The sequence below is a fragment of the Triticum aestivum genome, chromosome 2B (assembly GCF_018294505.1).
Source record: "Triticum aestivum cultivar Chinese Spring chromosome 2B, IWGSC CS RefSeq v2.1, whole genome shotgun sequence".
NCBI classification, from domain to species: domain Eukaryota; kingdom Viridiplantae; phylum Streptophyta; class Magnoliopsida; order Poales; family Poaceae; genus Triticum; species Triticum aestivum.
In genome coordinates, this window is record NC_057798.1 from 43,443,701 (window position 1) to 43,460,942 (window position 17,242).

At 43.6% G+C, this 17,242-nt stretch overlaps 1 protein-coding gene across 1 annotated transcript; it reads right to left on the reverse strand.

Annotated features, from left to right (window-relative positions):
* Positions 1–15,619: 15,619 nt before the first annotated feature.
* LOC123038905 (uncharacterized) lies at positions 15,620–16,989 on the reverse strand. The gene is made up of 3 exons (XM_044462293.1): positions 16,893–16,989; positions 16,693–16,807; positions 15,620–15,927 (listed from the first exon to the last, which is right to left on the reverse strand). The coding sequence occupies exons 1-3, from the start codon at positions 16,987–16,989 to the stop codon at positions 15,831–15,833; spliced, it is 309 nt and encodes a 102-aa protein (XP_044318228.1). The 3' UTR covers positions 15,620–15,830.
* Between the last annotated feature and the right edge of the window lie 253 nt (positions 16,990–17,242).

A 17,242-nucleotide genomic window follows, 5' to 3' on the forward strand; every position in this document is an offset into this window, starting at 1 on the left:
GGGATAAGATCAAGATCCCTAAAAAAGGGGGATAACAATCGGTGGGGAAGGAAATGATGGGATTTCTTTCCTCCCACCTTGGCCAACGCCCCAATGGACTTGGAGGGCAAGAAACCAGCCCCTCCACCCCTATATATAGTGGGGAGACGCATGGGAGCTCATACACGAAGTTCTGGCACAGCCCTACCTCTCTCCCTACTCCTCCTCTCCCATGGTGCTTGGCGAAGCCCTGCTGGATTGCCACGCTCCTCCACCACCACCACGCCGTTGTGCTGCTGTTGGATGGAGTCTTCCTCAACCTCTCCCTCTCTCCTTGCTGGATCAAGGCGTGGGAGACGTCACCGGGCTGTACGTGTGTTGAACGCGGAGGTGTCGTCCGTTCGGCACTTGATCATCGGTGATTTGAATCACGACGAGTACGACTCCTTCAACCCCGTTCACTTGAACGCTTACGCTTAGCGATCTACAAGGGTATGTAGATGCACTCTCTTACTACTCGTTGCTGGTTTCTCCATAGATAGATCTTGGTGACACGTAGGAAAATTTTGAATTTCTGCTACGTTCCCCAACAGTGGCATCATGAGCTAGGTCTATTGCGTAGATTCTTTGCACGAGTAGAACACAAAGTAGTTGTGGGCGTTGATGTTGTTCAATATGCTTACCGTTACTAGTCCAATCTTGTTTCGACGGTATTGTGGGATGAAGCGGCCCGGACCGACCTTACACGTACTCTTACGTGAGACAGGTTCCACCGATTGACATGCACTTGGTGCATAAGGTGGCTAGCGGGTGCCAGTCTCTCCCACTTTAGTCGGAACGGATTCGATGAAAAGGGTCCTTATGAAGGGTAAATAGAAATTGGCATATCACGTTGTGGTTTTGCGTAGCTAAGAAACATTCTTGCTAGAAACCCATAGCAGCCACGTAAAACATGCAAACAACAATTAGAGGACGTCTAACTTGTTTTTGCAGGGTATGCTATGTGATGTGATATGGCCAAAAGGATGTGATGAATGATATATGTGATGTATGAGATTGATCATGTTCTTGTAATAGGATTCACGACTTGCATGTCGATGAGTATGACAACCGGCAGGAGCCATAGGAGTTGTCTTTATTTATTGTATGACCTGCGTGTCATTGAAGAACGCCATGTAAACTACTTTACTTTATTGCTAAACGCGTTAGTCATAGAAGTAGAAGTAGTCGTTGGCGTGACAACTTCATGAAGACACGATGATGGAGATCATGATGATGGAGATCACGGTGTCATGCCGGTGACAAGATGATCATGGAGCCCCGAAGATGAAGATCAAAGAAGCTATATGATATTGGCCATATCATGTCACTATACTATTTGATTGCATGTGATGTTTATCATGTTTATGCATCTTGTTTACTTAGGACGACGGTAGTAAATAAGATGATCCCTTACAAAATTTCAAGAAGTGTTCTCCCCTAACTGTGCACCGTTGCTACAGTTCGTCGCTTCTAAGCACCACGTGATGATCGGGTGTGATGGATTCTTACGTTCACATACAACGGGTGTAAGACAGTTTTACACAGCGAAAACACTTAGGGTTAACTTGACGAGCCTAGCATGTGCAGACATGGCCTCAGAACACGGAGACCGAAAGGTCGAGCATGAGTCGTATAGTAGATACGATCAACATGAAGATGTTCACCGACGTTAACTAGTCCGTCTCACGTGATGATCGGACACGGCCTAGTTGACTCGGATCATGTAATCACTTAGATGACCAGAGGGATGTCTATCTAAGTGGGAGTTCATAAGATGAACTTAATTATCCTGAACATAGTCAAAAGACCTTTTGCAAATTATGTCGTAGGTCGCGCTTTAGTTCTACTGTTTTAGATATGTTCCTAGAGAAAATATAGTTGAAAGTTGATAGTAGCAATTATGCGAACAGTAGAAAGCTTATGTCCTTAATGCACTGCTCAGTGTGCTGAACCCCAAACGTCGTTTGTGGATGTTTCGAACATCGAACATACACGTTTTGATAACTACGTGATAGTTCAGTTAAATGGTTTAAGTAGAGGCACCAAAGACGTTTTCGAAACGTCGCGGAACATATGAGATGTTTCAAGGGCTGAAATTGGGATTTCAGGCTCGTGCCCACGTCAAGAGGTATAAGACCTCCGACAATTTTCTTAGCCTACAAACTAAGGGAGAAAAGCTCAATCGTTGAGCTTGTGCTCAGATTGTCTGAGTGCAACAATCACTTGAATCGAGTGGGAGTTGATCTTCCAAATGAGATAGTGATGTTTCTCCAAAGTCATTGCCACCGAGCTGCTAGAGCTTCATGATGAACTATAACATATCAGGGATAAATAAGATGATCCTTGAGGTATTCACGATGTTTGACACCGCGAAAGTAGAAATCAAGAAGGAGCATCAATTGTTGATGGTTGGTGAAACCACTAGTTTCAAGAAGGGCAAGGGCAAGAAGGGATACTTCATGAAACGGCAAATCAACTGCTGCTCCAGTGAAGAAACCCAAGGTTGAACCCAAACCCGAGACTAAGTGCTTCTGTAATAAGGGGAACAGTCACTAGAGCAGAATTACCCTAGATACTTGGTAGATGAGAAGGCTGGCAAGGTCGATAGAAGTATATTGGATATACATTATGTTAATGTGTACTTTACTAGTACTCCTAGTAGCACCAGGGTATAAGATACCGGTTCGGTTGCTAAGTGTTAGTAACTCGAAATAAAAGCTACAGCATAAACGGAGACTAGCTAAAGGTGAGCTGACGATATGTGTTGGAAGTGTTTCCAATGTTGATATGATCAAGCATCGCACGCTCCCTCTACCATCGAGATTTGGTGTTTGGATTATGTCTATCGCAATACGGTTATTCATTTAAAGAGAATAATGGTTACTCTATTTATTTGAATAATACCTTCAATGGTCTTGCACCTAAAATGAATGGTTCATTGAAATCTCGATCGTAGTGATACACATGTTCATGCCAAAAGATAGTAATGATAGTACCACCTATTTGTGGCACTGCCACGTAAGTCATATCGGTATAAAATGCATGAAGAAGCTCCATGTTGATGGATCTTTGGACTCACTCATTTTTGAAAAGTTTGAGACATGCGAACCATGTCTATTGGTATATATGCATGAAGAAACTCCATGCAAATGGACCATTTGAACTCACTTGATTTTGAATCACTTGAGATATGCAAATCATACCACATGGGCAAGATGACTGAAAAGCCTCGGTTTCAGTAAGATGGAACAAGATATCAACTTGTTGGAAGTAACACATTTTGATGTGTGTAGTCCAATGAGTGCTGAGGCATGCAGTGAATATCATTATGTTCTTACTTCACAGATGATTCGAGTAGATGTTGAATATATTTACTTGATGAAACACAAGTCTGAATTATTGAATGGTTCAAGTAATTTCAGAGTAAAGTTGAAGATCATCGTGACAAGAGGATAAAATGTCTATGATAAGATCATAGAGATGAGTATCTGAGTTACGAGTTTTGGCACACAATTAAGACATTGTGGAAATTGTTTCGCAATTAATACCGCCTGGAACACCATAGTGTGATGGTGTGTCCGAACATCATAACTGCACCCTATTGGATATGATGCATACCATGATGTCTCTTATCGAATTACCACTATTGTTCATGGGTTAGGCATTAGAGACAACCACATTCACTTTAAATAGGGCACCACGTAATTCCGTTGAGATGACACCGTATGAATTATGGTTTAGAGAAACCTAAGTTGTCGTTTCTTAAAGGTTTGGGGCTGCAACGCTTATGTGAAAAAGTTTCAGGATTGATAAGCTTGAACCCAAAGCGGATAAAATGCATCTTCATAGGACACCCAAAACAGTTGGGTATACCTCCTGTCTCAGATCCGAAAGCAATAAGGGATTGTTTCTAGAATCAGGTACTTTCTCGAGGAAAAGTTTCTCTCGAAAGAATTGAGTGGGAGGATGGTGGAAACTTGATGAGGTTATTGAACCGTCTCTTCAACTAGTGTGTGGCAGGGCACAGGAAGTTGTTCTTGTGGCACCTACACCAATTGAAGTGGAAGCTTATGATATTGATCATGAAACTTCGGATCAAGTCACTACCAAACCTCGTGGGATGACAAGGATACGTACTGCTTCAGAGTGGTACGTAATCCTGTCTTGGAAGTCATGTTGCTGGACAACAATGAACCTACGAGCTATGGAGAAGTGATGGTGGGCCCAAATTCCAACAAATGGTTAGAAGCCATGAAATCCGAGATAGGATTCATGTATCAGAACAAAGCATGGACTTTGGTGGACTTGCCCGATGATCGGCAAGCCATTGAGATAAATGGATCTTTTAAGAAGAAGACGGACGTGGATGGTAATGTCACCATCTATGAAGCTCGACTTGTGGCGAAGAGTTTTTCACAAGTTCAAGGAGTTGACTACGATGAGATTTTCTCATCCGTAGCGATGCTTAAGTCCGTCGGAATCCTGTTAGCATAAGCTGCATTTATGAAATCTGGCAGATGGATGTCAAAACATTGTTTCCTCGACGATTTTCTTGAGGAAAGGTTGCATGTGATGCAACCGGAAGGTTTTGTCAATCCCGAAAGATGCTAATAAGTATGCAAAGCTCCAGCAATCCTTCTAAGGACTGGAGTGAGCATCTCGGAGTTGGAATGTATGCTTTGATGATGATCAAAGATTTTGGGTTTGTACAAAGTTTATGAGAAACTTGTATTTCTAAAGAAGTGAGTGGGAGCACTATAGAATTTCTGATGAGTATATGTTGTTGACATATTGTTGATCAGAAATGACGTAGAATTTCTGGAAAGCATATAGGGTTATTTTGAAAGTGTTTTTCAATGGAAAGCCTGGATTAAGCTACTTGAACATTGAGCATCAAGATCTATAAGGATAGATCAAAATTCTTAATAATACTTTCAAATGAGCACATACCTTGACATGATCTTGAAGGTGTTCAAGATGGACCAGTCAAAGAAGGAGTTCTTGCGTGAGTTGTAAGGTACAAAGTTAAGACTTAAAGCTCGACCTCGGCAGAATAGAGAGAAAGGACGAAGGTCGTCCCCTATGCTTAAGACATAGGCTCTACAGTATGCCATGCTGAGTACCGCACCTGAAGTGTGCCTTGCCATGAGTCAGTCAAGGGGTACAAGAGTGATCCATGAATGGATCACAGACAGCGGTCAAAGTTATCCTTGGTAACTAGTGGACTAATGAATTTTCTCGATTATGGAGGTGGTAAAAGAGTTCGTCGTAAAGGTTACGTCGATGCAAGCTTAACACCTATCCGGATAGCTCTAAGAAGAGACACCGGATACGTATTATGGGGCAACAATTTAGAATAGCTCCAAGTAGAACAGTTATTTGGAATAGCTCCAAATAGAGCATGGTAGCTACATCTAGGAGATGACATAGAGATTTGTAAAGCACACACGGATCTGAAAGGTTCGGACCCGTTGACTAAAAACTCTCTCACAAGCAACATGATCAAACCTAAAACTCTTGAATATTAGTCACATGGCGATGTGACCTGTGAGTGTTAATCACATGGCGATGTGAACTAGATTATTGACTCTAGTGCAAGTGGGAGACTGTTGGAAATATGCCCTAGAGGCAATAATAAAAGTGTTATTATTATATTTCCTTGTTCATGATAATTGTCTTTTATTCATGCTATAACTGTATTATCCGGAAATCGTAATACACGTGTGAATACATAGACCACAATATGTCCCTAGTGAGCCTCTAGTTGACTAGCTCGTTGTGATCAACAGATAGTCATGGTTTCCTGGCTATGGACATTGGATGTCGTTGATAACGGGATCACATCATTAGGAGAATGATGTGATGGACAAGACCCAATCCTGAGCATAGCACAAAGATCGTGTAGTTCGTTTGCTAGAGCTTTGCCAATGTCAAGTATCTCTTCCTTTGACCATGAGAGCGTGTAACTCCTGGATACGGTAGGAGTGCTTTGGGTGTATCAAACGTCACAACGTAACTGGGTGACTATAAAGGTGCACTACAGGTATCTCCGAAAGTATCTATTGTTTTATGCGGATCGAGACTGGGATTTGTCACTCCGTGTAAACGGAGAGGTATCTCTGGGCCCACTCGGTAGGACATCATCATATGCGCAATGTGACCAAGGAGTTGATCACGGGATGATGTGTTACGGAACGAGTAAAGTGACTTGCCGGTAACGAGATTGAACAAGGTATTGGATACCGACGATCGAGTCTCGGGCAAGTAACATACCGATAGACAAAGGGAATTGAATACGGGATTGATTAAGTCCTTGACATCGTGGTTCATCCGATGAGATCATCGTGGAAGATGTGGGAGCCATCATGGGTATCCAGATCCCGCTGTTGGTTATTGACCGGAGAACGTCTCGGTCATGTCTGCGTGTCTGCCGAACCCGTAGGGTCTACACACTTAAGGTTCGATGACGCTAGGGTTATAAAGGAAGTTTGTATGTGGTTACCGAATGTTGTTCGGAGTCCCGGATGAGATCCTGGACGTCACGAGGAGTTCCGGAATGGTCCGGAGGTAAAGATTTATATATGGGAAGTCCTATTTTGGCCACCGGAAAATGTTCGGGATTTTTCGGTATTGTACCGGGAAGGTTCTAGAAGGTTCCGGAGTGGGGCCCACCTGCATGGGGGGACCCACATGAACGTGGGTAGTGGGGGCAAGGCCCCACACCCCTGGTCAAGGCGCACCAAGATCCCCCCTTAGAAGGAATAAGATCATATCCCGAAGGGATAAGATCAAGATCCCTAAAAAAGGGGGATAACAATCGGTGGGGAAGGAAATGATGGGATTTCTTTCCTCCCACCTTGGCCAACGGCCCAATGGACTTGGAGGGCAAGAAACCAGCCCCTCCACCCCTATATATAGTGGGGAGACGCATGGGAGCTCATACACGAAGTTCTGGCACAGCCCTACCTCTCTCCCTACTCCTCCTCTCCCATGGTGCTTGGCGAAGCCCTGCTGGATTGCCACGCTCCTCCACCACCACCACGCCGTTGTGCTGCTGTTGGATGGAGTCTTCCTCAACCTCTCCCTTTCTCCTTGCTGGATCAAGGCATGGGAGACGTCACCGGGCTCTACGTGTGTTGAACGCGGAGGTGCCGTCCGTTCGGCACTTGATCATCGGTGATTTGAATCACGACGAGTACGACTCCTTCAACCCCGTTCACTTGAACGCTTCCGCTTAGCGATCTACAAGGGTATGTAGATGCACTCTCTTACTACTCGTTGCTGGTTTCTCCATAGATAGATCTTGGTGACACGTAGGAAAATTTTGAATTTCTGCTACGTTCCCCAACAAAAGCACGCCTGGCCCACACCGACAGGGGAAAAGTCAAGGTTTTCTTCCCCCGACTCGCCTCGCACCCCTCGCGCCCTCGGCCACCACTAGCTATATCCCGGCGACGGCCACCGGCCTACTCCGCTAGATAGCCATTCCCCGCCGGAAAATAGCAGCGCTTCGCCGCGGTAACCCCTCCCGCAGCAGCTGAGCGTTTCCGGCCGCCGTTTTCGGCCGCGGAGGGGCGCGGTTTAACAGCGGGTACACGCCCACCGAGCGCAAGGTGTTCGGCGTTTTGACTGTCTCGGCGATGGACTCGGATGAGGAGGAAGAGCTCGCCGCGCTGCTGGAGGAGGAAGCCGCGGCCGACGTCCAAGAAGAAGAGCATCTGATGGTGCTCGCCGCCCTCGCCCAGCTGCTGGCGAGCAATGAAAAGCCGCGTCGAGGTGGCTCGGCGCCGGGGTGGGTGAAAGCAAAGAACCGGCATCGTCTGCAAGGCTACTGCATGCTCTACTCCGTCTACTTCGCCGATGCTCCACTTCATTGCGAGAGAACATTTCGGCGCCGTTATCGGATGAGCCGAAAGCTCTTCCTTGGGATTGTGAATTCCATCCGGGAGTTCGACAACTACTTCAAGTGCAAGATGGATTGCACTGGCGCTCTTGGATTCACCTCCATCTAGAAGTGCACGACAGCAATGAGGATGCTTGCATATGGAGCTCCCAGTGATTCACTCGACGACTATGGGCGCATGGCCGAGTCCACCAGCATAGAGTGTTTCTACAAGTTCTGTCGGGCAGTGGTGGCAGTGTTTGGGCCACAATACTTGAGAACACCCAATGCGGAAGACACTGCTCGGTTCCTAGCCCAGAATGCAGCAAGAGGATTTCCTGGGATGCTTGGAAGCATCGACTGCATGCATTGGAAATGGAATAACTGCCCATTTGGTTGGCAGGGGATGTACAAAGGCGCAAAAGGCGGTTGCAGTGTGGTGCTTGAGGTGGTAACCACACAGGACCTCTGGATTTGGCACTCCTTCTTTGGTATGCCAGGAACTCACAATGACATCAACGTGCTGCAGTGCTCTCCTGTTTTTGCCAAGCTCGTTGAGGGCCATTCTCCTCCGGTGAACTTCGAGATCAATGGGCACCAATACAACAAGGGGTACTATCTAGCTGACGGCATCTATCCGAGATGGTCGACATTTGTGAAGACGATCTCAAACCCTGTGGCAAGAGGCAAGAACGCCTGGTTTGCGAAGCTTCAGGAGGCTTGCAAGAAGGATGTCGAGCGAGCATTTGGTGTGCTCCAATCTCGATTCGCTGTTGTTCGGTACCCCGCTCAGACCTGGTCGAAAGATCAAATGTGGGAGATCATGACTTGCTGTGTCATCTTTCACAACATGATCATCGAGAGCGAGCAAGAAGACCCAGTGTTTGACACTGAACCATACTACAGGCAGGGTCCTCTAGCCGAAGTTGATCACCAGCTACCGGCAACTTGGACTGCCTATCTCAGTATGCGTCAGGAGATCCGAGACCCACAGGTGCATCATCAACTGCAGAAAGATCTGATTGAGCACCTATGGAGGCTCAAGGGGGACGCCGCGTGATGAAATACGAGTTTTTATTTGTTGAACTATATAATTTGTATTGAACTATTTGTTGTTGTAGTATTTTGTTGAAGTATTTGATTTTTCTGTGATGAAATATGTGATAAGGAATAATTGTGTTGATAATTGAACGCCGAGACACGGCGAAACCACGCCGAATATGGGCCTATTCTCGCCCATATGGGCCGTTTATTCGCTGAAATTGGGCTGCAAAGTGGGCCAATTTCGGCGCCTAGGGGCGAGCTGGGGGCGACGACTGGGCGCAAAACCGCCCCCAGCGCCGCCGGCTCGCCCCCAGGGGGCGATTTGTATGCGTCCTGGGGGGGCCAACGGCTGGAGATGCCCTTAGGGATCTCAATCCATCGTAGGTGTTTAACAAACAAGGAACAGAAATGTATAAAATATAGATTTGAAAAAGACTAAGCTGCTGGAAGGGCAAGCTAATGTCTTACGGAGGTCGGTTGGTTTTGATAAATTCAGTTCTGACGAGCCTGCCGATGTTCCTTTTGTCTTTCTTTGAAGTGCCGGTGGGGGTACACAAAAGATTAGACTTCTATTGATCCTGCTTCTTTTGGCAAAGCGAAGAGGCTAAGAAGAAATACTGATTGGCTCAGATGGGATATTATTTGCAAACCAAAGGACCAAGGTGGGTTATGCTAAAACTAATCTTGTTATTATAGCTAGTTTAGATTATGTTTTTTTGTTGAGTCATGCATTTAGTCCAAGTTGCGGCAGGGTGTGCACGTTAAGTTGTGATCACGTGCACCATGCAAATCTGATTAGTAGAGTTGGTTATTCAGTTGAGATGAATTCAGTAGAGAATGGATGCATGTGCGGGCGTCCATCAGGTTTGTAGCACGCATGTACGTGTATGCCGTTTGCATGACCGGCGCTGTTAGGAGGTTCAGATGTGATGTGACCGAGGAACTACCTCAGAAGAGTGGCGCCGGCCAAATCGTGTGGTCTGGTCAATAGGTTGTTACTCGTGCCTAAGCTACCGGCTAGTGCAGAGTAATTAGCGGATCAATAGTGGTAGTAGTACGTGTGTGTTTCTCTTTAAAAGGCTTTCTAATCAGCTGTGTAGTGGGTAGCAAGGAGAAATACAGAAAATGCACAGTGTGTGCGTTGTGCCAAAGTGTGTCTCTGTCTTCTTCTACCTCCAGCTCGTGCGTCTTTTACCTCCAGGTAGTGCGTCTGTATCCGGGAAAACCCAACAGGTTAGGGATCAAGAATTTAAAGGTAAAGAACAGATGTTTGCTTAGCAAATGGCTCTACAGGCTATGGGTTGAGACTGATGGTGTATGGGTACAAATATTGCGGAATAAGTACTTGCGCACTAAGACTTTGGCCCAGGTTACAGCTAGGCCTATAGACTCGTCCTTTTGGACGGGGTTAATGAGGACAAAGGTCGCCTTTTTCCAACGAGTGAAGTTTGTAGTAGGTAAGGCACTACTACATTCTGGAAAGATACATGGCTAGGGGAGATGCCCTGGCTCTGCAATATCCTTCTTTTATAATACTAGATGACCCGTTGCGCCCATGGCGCAAAGGCCGAGAGCAAGCCAATTATTGAAAGAGTGTGCATCAAAATATGTAGACACGGAAGGAACATATGAAAATAAGTACGGATTGATGATAGTCATATACGGAAAGGATTGTCATATTTTTTTTACATAAGATCCAAAATGATGCCAGATATAAAAGTCTCGATAGGTACTTAGTTACGTAGCAAAGGACTACTGTGATCTGCTTAGATTGGATAGACAATCATGCAGAGGCCCTTGGACATGCACTTGAAGGCGAAAGCATATACACACCCTTTCTTCATGCTAGATGGCCCGTAGCGCCAATGGCACAAAGAGCAGGAGCAAACCAAGCTTTCAACCAAGGAAATTGGAATGATTAGAGACCTGTATTCTTTAAATAGAAGGGAATATATCATATGTAGAACTATATATTACATTGATATTAGGTTCATAGGCTAAAGAAAGTAGTGAGATCAGTTTATGCTAAGCAAAGCTATTTAGAGATGCATCATGTAAATTGCTTTGATCACCCAGCTTCTGTTACACAAAGCTACATCGCAGAGATGCATCATGTAGGTTGCTTTGATCACCAAACTTCTGGTAACCAAGATATGTAGTCTTTCGCCGTCCCCAAAATTAACTTTTCTGCTTTTCTTGTCCTCTATGTGGTTTCTGCAGAATAAAACTGTACAATATACGAATAGAAATCGATCATAGTTGCACACACAAAAACATTTGGTGGAAAAACTTTGTAAGGTGACTATAGTTCCATCCAATAAGTAATTTCCTAAGAAAGAGCATCATCTTTCTCCGATCAAAAAGAAAAGGTTAAAAAAACATGCAACGGCATTAGCTTTTAAGAAATACAAACAAACGAAAAAAATAAATAAACGTACAGCTAGACTAACTGGCATACAGAAGGCAACCTAAGAGAACATGCAGGGCAGCCTTATCTGGGCCAAAGGGTGCCACGACCCACCCTTTCAGAATTGAAAATGATAATTAAGTTTACAATAAGCATTTGGCCCAGCCCAAATATATCTGAGTCCAATACACCGACTACCTGCTGCCACGCACGCTCGTCTCTCCTCCTTTCCCCCCAAATCTACCAAACCTTATCTGTTCTTCTATCCCTAAATCGACCAGTCCTCTGTTCTCCTCCCTTTCCCAAATCAACCAGGTCTTTCACTCGCTTCTCGCTGCTGCCAACCGCTGGCCGCCGGCGTTGCCAACTTCCGCGCCCTCCATAGTGAGGGCCCTCCAGGCCGCCACGACGGGTGTGGGGTGTCTGCTGATGTTTGCTGCTTCTTCTCCTTCCCTCACTACCTTCTCCGCTCGTGTTGCCTGCTGCCGCCGACTGATAAATTAATCGGTGAACTGTTGTTGAAGGGCCGAAGGAGCAAGACTGCTGCAAGAGGAAAGTATGTTTCAAAATTAATTAAAGAAAAATGATTCAATGATTTTCTTCGTAGACTTGCATAAAGTTTTGGTTGCCGTGTACTTTTTGAAGTTACTATCTCCGTCAGCCATGTATTATGCCAAATTTTGATAGCCTAACCATCCATATTTTTTGTGATATGCACATCATTTATGAAGTACAGGTTCAGATCCATCATTCATTCATGCTTTTTGGGCTTCGACTTTTTCTAGTAGTATATCAGACAGTCAGCCATCTTCTGAATCAGAAAAAGAGGTGACAGTGATTTTTGAATTTTTTGTGAGGTAACACTGGCGAAACAGCAAACCATGGTCCAGGAAAGCATATATGTAGTTATTGGCCATATGCAGGCATCTTTTGGTCAGTCTGGTGTGTTCTATAGTTGTCGCCTTGGACAACTTTTGGCCAGGCCGATGTATTCTACAGTTGAGGCAATGGTGCACTTTTGGCCAGTCTGGTGTATTCTATAGTTGTGGCAATGGAGTGGTCATTATCCACAATACCAGGTATGTTGTTGCTACAATGTATCTATGTTAACATAAATCGTGAGCACTGGATAATAGTAGTAATTATATATACACAATGTATATTTTGTTCCAGTCTATGCTATGACATTATGAGCCGCATCTATTTTGTGCACATTTTGTTTTGTATTTGAAATCCCCTCCCTCTTTGCTGCTTGTCAAGCTCAGACACTGGCATATAGGACAAATTAACCATACACAATACATGTACATATGAACTAAAATACAATGGGCATCCTAAAGCTAACATGGGAAAATAATGAAACAACCTGAAAGAAAGAATGCAGCAAATGGAAAGCATATAATAATGGTCTATAAAAACCTAGCTCTTTTTTCGGCAAAAAGAATCAGTTATTTCTAGTTTCCTAATTCTAGAGCTTCATATTTCCGGTTCTTGCAATTTATCTGCGATAATCTGGTAAAGTACAACATGCACCAACTGAACATTTGCTAGTATAGCTAAAAGCTGAAGCTATCCGACACAAGGACCTTCCAATTTTCCAAGACGGTTAGTCACTATGTGTGAACAAGGCCAGAGGACTAAAATATAAAAAGCAAGCTAAGGATTCATCAGCAGATTTTTCCTGTGCTTGCTATATGTCTGAAACAAACAATAGTCAAAGAGTGTACTTACGAACAGACGTAAGCAGACACCATATCAATAGCTAACAGCATCACACAGCAACCCGATCACACATCAAGATGGATTGATGGAAATGGAAAGATAAAGTATGCTCTGGCAGTAGAACCAAAATTTCCTAACCTGTAACCATGAAAAATATCCGAATACAACAAATTATGTCCCATCCATGTCATCTAAAGATTCTGAACCATCCAAACAAATTTTATACCAAGATTGTGGATGCATTCCTGCAAAAGAATAAGATAAAGAAAATGCAATAAAAACCTCAAGTGTAGGTTTGTTTGAAATTCAGATATTTTGCACATACCTTCTTTATGAATCTCCAAGGAATCAAATATAAATGATGAGAAGGATATCATGATTGTCCTAGTAGATATGGAATCCGAATAGAACTAAGCCGTGATTCCTTGCTTCCATTGCCGCATTTCACTCGTAACAGAGGCTTTGAAAACAAATATCCTTTGCTTATTCGTGCTACTGTTGGATCTAGGAGGCTAGGAAGACAGACCTTTTCGTTACGCATTTAGCCATATTAGGTACCTGAAAATTGAAAAAAGCCAATTGATATGAGCACATGAAGCTACAAGAAGATACCAACTCCTAGATACTTTGCACTTTGAATATTTTATTAGATGAATCTGTAAGACATGCAGATTATGAATATCAAATATCTTCCCTATGGTCTTAAAATGTGGGTCTAGATGAATAAACATATTAGTCATTTGCATTAGGATTGGTAAGATTCTAATCACCCTAGACAATATATGAAGTGCAATGGTTTGACTTGTTCTATATCCAATTTCAATTGCTTTGTTCTATGAAATAAGGAAGACAAAGTGTAGTCTGATTAGGATGCAAGTCAAATTTTTAGGTTTTCAAGCAAGGGCTGACATAGATATACAAACCAGAAGAATTGCCCCCATTTGAATTACTTTATATGTTCACTACCAGTTTCAAATGACAAAAGGAGCAAGTGAAAGTAAAAGAAAAGTGCATAAAAGAAAAGGTACTCGCTTGAACAGATCTGCAAAACTTCATACTTGTATCAATGTGCTTTGTAATAAGCATTACTGCATAAGTATACAAATAGAAACATCATGATACATAAAGATAGGCCAGGGACATATGTGTTACCTTGCAAAGCACCACAGGTTTGGCCATCATGTTTGCGCCACCTCTCCTAGTTTTCCGGTAGGAACAAAAAATTAAAATATGTCGTCTTTTTTTCGCTACCACCACCAAACCCCAAACAACATTTAAGAAAACCCAACAGCATTTAAGAAAGCCCAACAGTACTGATGCATTTATCATTCCTATCCTTATAATACTAAACTGAAATCTGATTCTCTTGGAGGTTTGAAAATATTCGAAAAGATCCATCTTTGTAATGCCATAACGATTCATGAGTACAAAAATCGCCAAATAGACCAAAAAATTGCTAGAATTAGCTCAGTTCAAGTGCTACAACAGGAACCTGCGTATATAAATATAACCGTAGTTCGAAGAGGTGGGCGCTCACATCTTTCTCCACTGTCGGCTGTCACCACAGGGCACCACTCCAACCCCTTTGTTATCAGCATATACCTAAATATTGGTACAGCCAAATTTACAAAATTTATATATATTGTATGATAACAATATAGTATATTTTTTTTAGGCTATAAACCAAAGGTGATTGTCCAAAGTTTATATGCTGCTATCAACTATCTCTCTATATATAGTGCACGTGCTCAACCATTTTATTTTAACTATACAACTAACGCCTGTTAGCACAAGCGTAGAACATAAAATAGCTTGTTTATCCTCTTGGCAATAAATTAAAACAGCGAACCCCAGTTTCTAGTTTTGCGTGTTTCGCTCGAAGAAAAAAAGTAAATGGAAGTGAAAGCTCAGCCCATTGCATGAATAGCTACTATATTATTGGAATCTGGAAATTCTGGCTCACATATTGCTTGCCTTCAACCTTCGAAAATTTAAACTGAAGAGTGGAGCGATGTGGAAACCTAAGTAGCAGCAATTTGTTTTCTGCTAACCTCCCTCTCAGATATCACTTCCTTCACCAACAAAATAGATGTGCACCCACAGGATAAAAATCCATGTGTGTAGACCTAGCAATGCATGTGTGAGCTCAGAGTCTCGTTTTTTCGGCAAGGACATGAAAGGTAACCCTTAACTAACCCTTGACATCTGGAAGAATTAAACACTACCTGCTTATGTGCCCTCACCAACACGCTTCATACTGATTTAGGATGGTCTTGTCTCAGCTAAATTGTCTTCATGTTCATGCTGCAATTTTCTTTGCCTTTAAACAATAAATTGTAGATGTGGAAACAGTAGAGAATAGTCTATATGCGCACCAAATGAGGGAAACAGAAGTATCACCCATATGAAAAACGTCACTATGCGACCATAAATTTTCAGGAAATGATAGCATGGTGAGATTCATCGTGTAATAATGATTATAAGCACATGCATACATTTGAACAAACAGAAGATTAAGAAAGAGGAACATGCAACAAAAAAAGCTTTAGAAAAGCAGTACTAATTTCACCTCTGCAACAGAGAAAGTACAATTAGTTGCCATTTCCTACTGATGGCTAATTGCCTGAATAAAAAATGAGCAGTAGGTATAATGATGGTGTTATTTTCTTCCGCAAGCACCAAAACTTCGCCAAAAACGTAAAATATATTGGGAGCATTGTACCTTTATTTTCGCTATAATCCTTGCTCTTGCTTCTAGAATATATGATGGCAATGCGAGCTAGCCAGCGTCTTCATATTAGTCCATCCAAAAAGCACACCAAAGTTAACAGTTGGATTGATTGTATTATCTCTGAAACGCCATTATCAGAAATTTAGTTGATGCTTAATAGTAAATAGAAGTGCAGGGCTTGCTTATCACACTTACTTAGGACTCATGGGCCTTATCTAATTCCCCTCCAAAGCAAACCACCTTTCTATGCGAAATGGGCAAATGTGTAGGCAAAAATGCTATATACCAAAGAGTATATGGCAATCTAAACTGAAGTGCTACTCACAAGAAACCGAATATGATAACATGTTGTTGCTTGCTCTAATAATAAATAGGGTGTTGGAAAGGAGGGGGGTCTATTTTATTATACAGTTTAGTTTAGTGATCTGGTAAAAAATAAGGGCATGTCCAAACCAGACATGCGCAAGAGCCTCAAATCCATCGGGACACTTTGGTTAGATCAGAATGAGCAGAAATGAAAAATAGTGGCAAATTCAGCACAAGGGAAAACAAGTTTTGCATCTACACAACAGTGAAGCAAGGTAATGAGCTAAATTAGTGGACCTAGCACATATCTGATTCACTCTACACTGTAGGCTTACATAGCATCACAGTAATCTCCGGTCACTCATACGAAACCAAGCAAATTGAAGACCAAGATTTGCATATGGTAAATGAAGGAATGAAGCCATACGTGCAGGAGAAATTCGTCGCATCGTGTTGCAAAACCAGAAAAGTAAAACCAAACCCCCTCTCCTAGAGCCTCTTCCCTATGATTTTCTTAGACACCATGGGAATGATGGGGGCAGAAGTTTAGAGCTAGCATGGAAAGGGACACCATGGTACATTGAAAAGGAGAGGCTCTTTGTACAGCAAAACAGCTCAGTGCACTCGGCGGGCAAGGTTGCGGAAGGAGGGTTGCTGCCATCAGGGTAGGAATCAACCCTCACCCAAACCCTATCTGCATAAGAACAAAAAAAGGAAGGAATTAATTAGTGGGATGAGCTCAGGTCAAAAAATGAGGAAAGGAGTAAGAAAGGGCTCACCTGTGCTGGTGTCTCCGCCACGAATTGGGAGCTGTCCTTGACATCTCCTCTCACTACCGGAATCGCCCCCTATGCCGAGGGCCAGGGCCGTCGGCATAGCCCTTAGACCCGTCGGGATAGGCCTATGCCGACGGCCCCCGTCAGCATAGGGCCGTCGGCAACATATGCGTCGGCACAGCCAGGGAGGCCGTCGGCACAGAAAAGCCGTCGGCATATATGATGCGCCGACGGGGGCCGTACATCTATGCCGACGGCCCAGGCCGTCGGCAACTATCACGCCTAACGGCGGCGGCCGTAAAGTCTGCCCAACGAAAGGTCGCCACGTGGCACCACTATGCCAACGGCCAGGC

Excerpts from the sequence above, each read along its gene's own strand:
- LOC123038905 (XM_044462293.1), bottom strand. The coding sequence starts at position 16,989 with ATGCCGACGGCCCTGGCCCTCGGCATAGGGGGCGATTCCGGTAGTGAG. Across the intron at positions 16,808-16,892 it reads TGGCGGAGACACCAGCACAG|ATAGGGTTTGGGTGAGGGTT; the intron begins GTGAGCCCTTTC and ends GTTCTTATGCAG. Across the intron at positions 15,928-16,692 it reads AAGAGCCTCTCCTTTTCAAT|AGATAATACAATCAATCCAA; the intron begins GTACCATGGTGT and ends ATGGCGTTTCAG.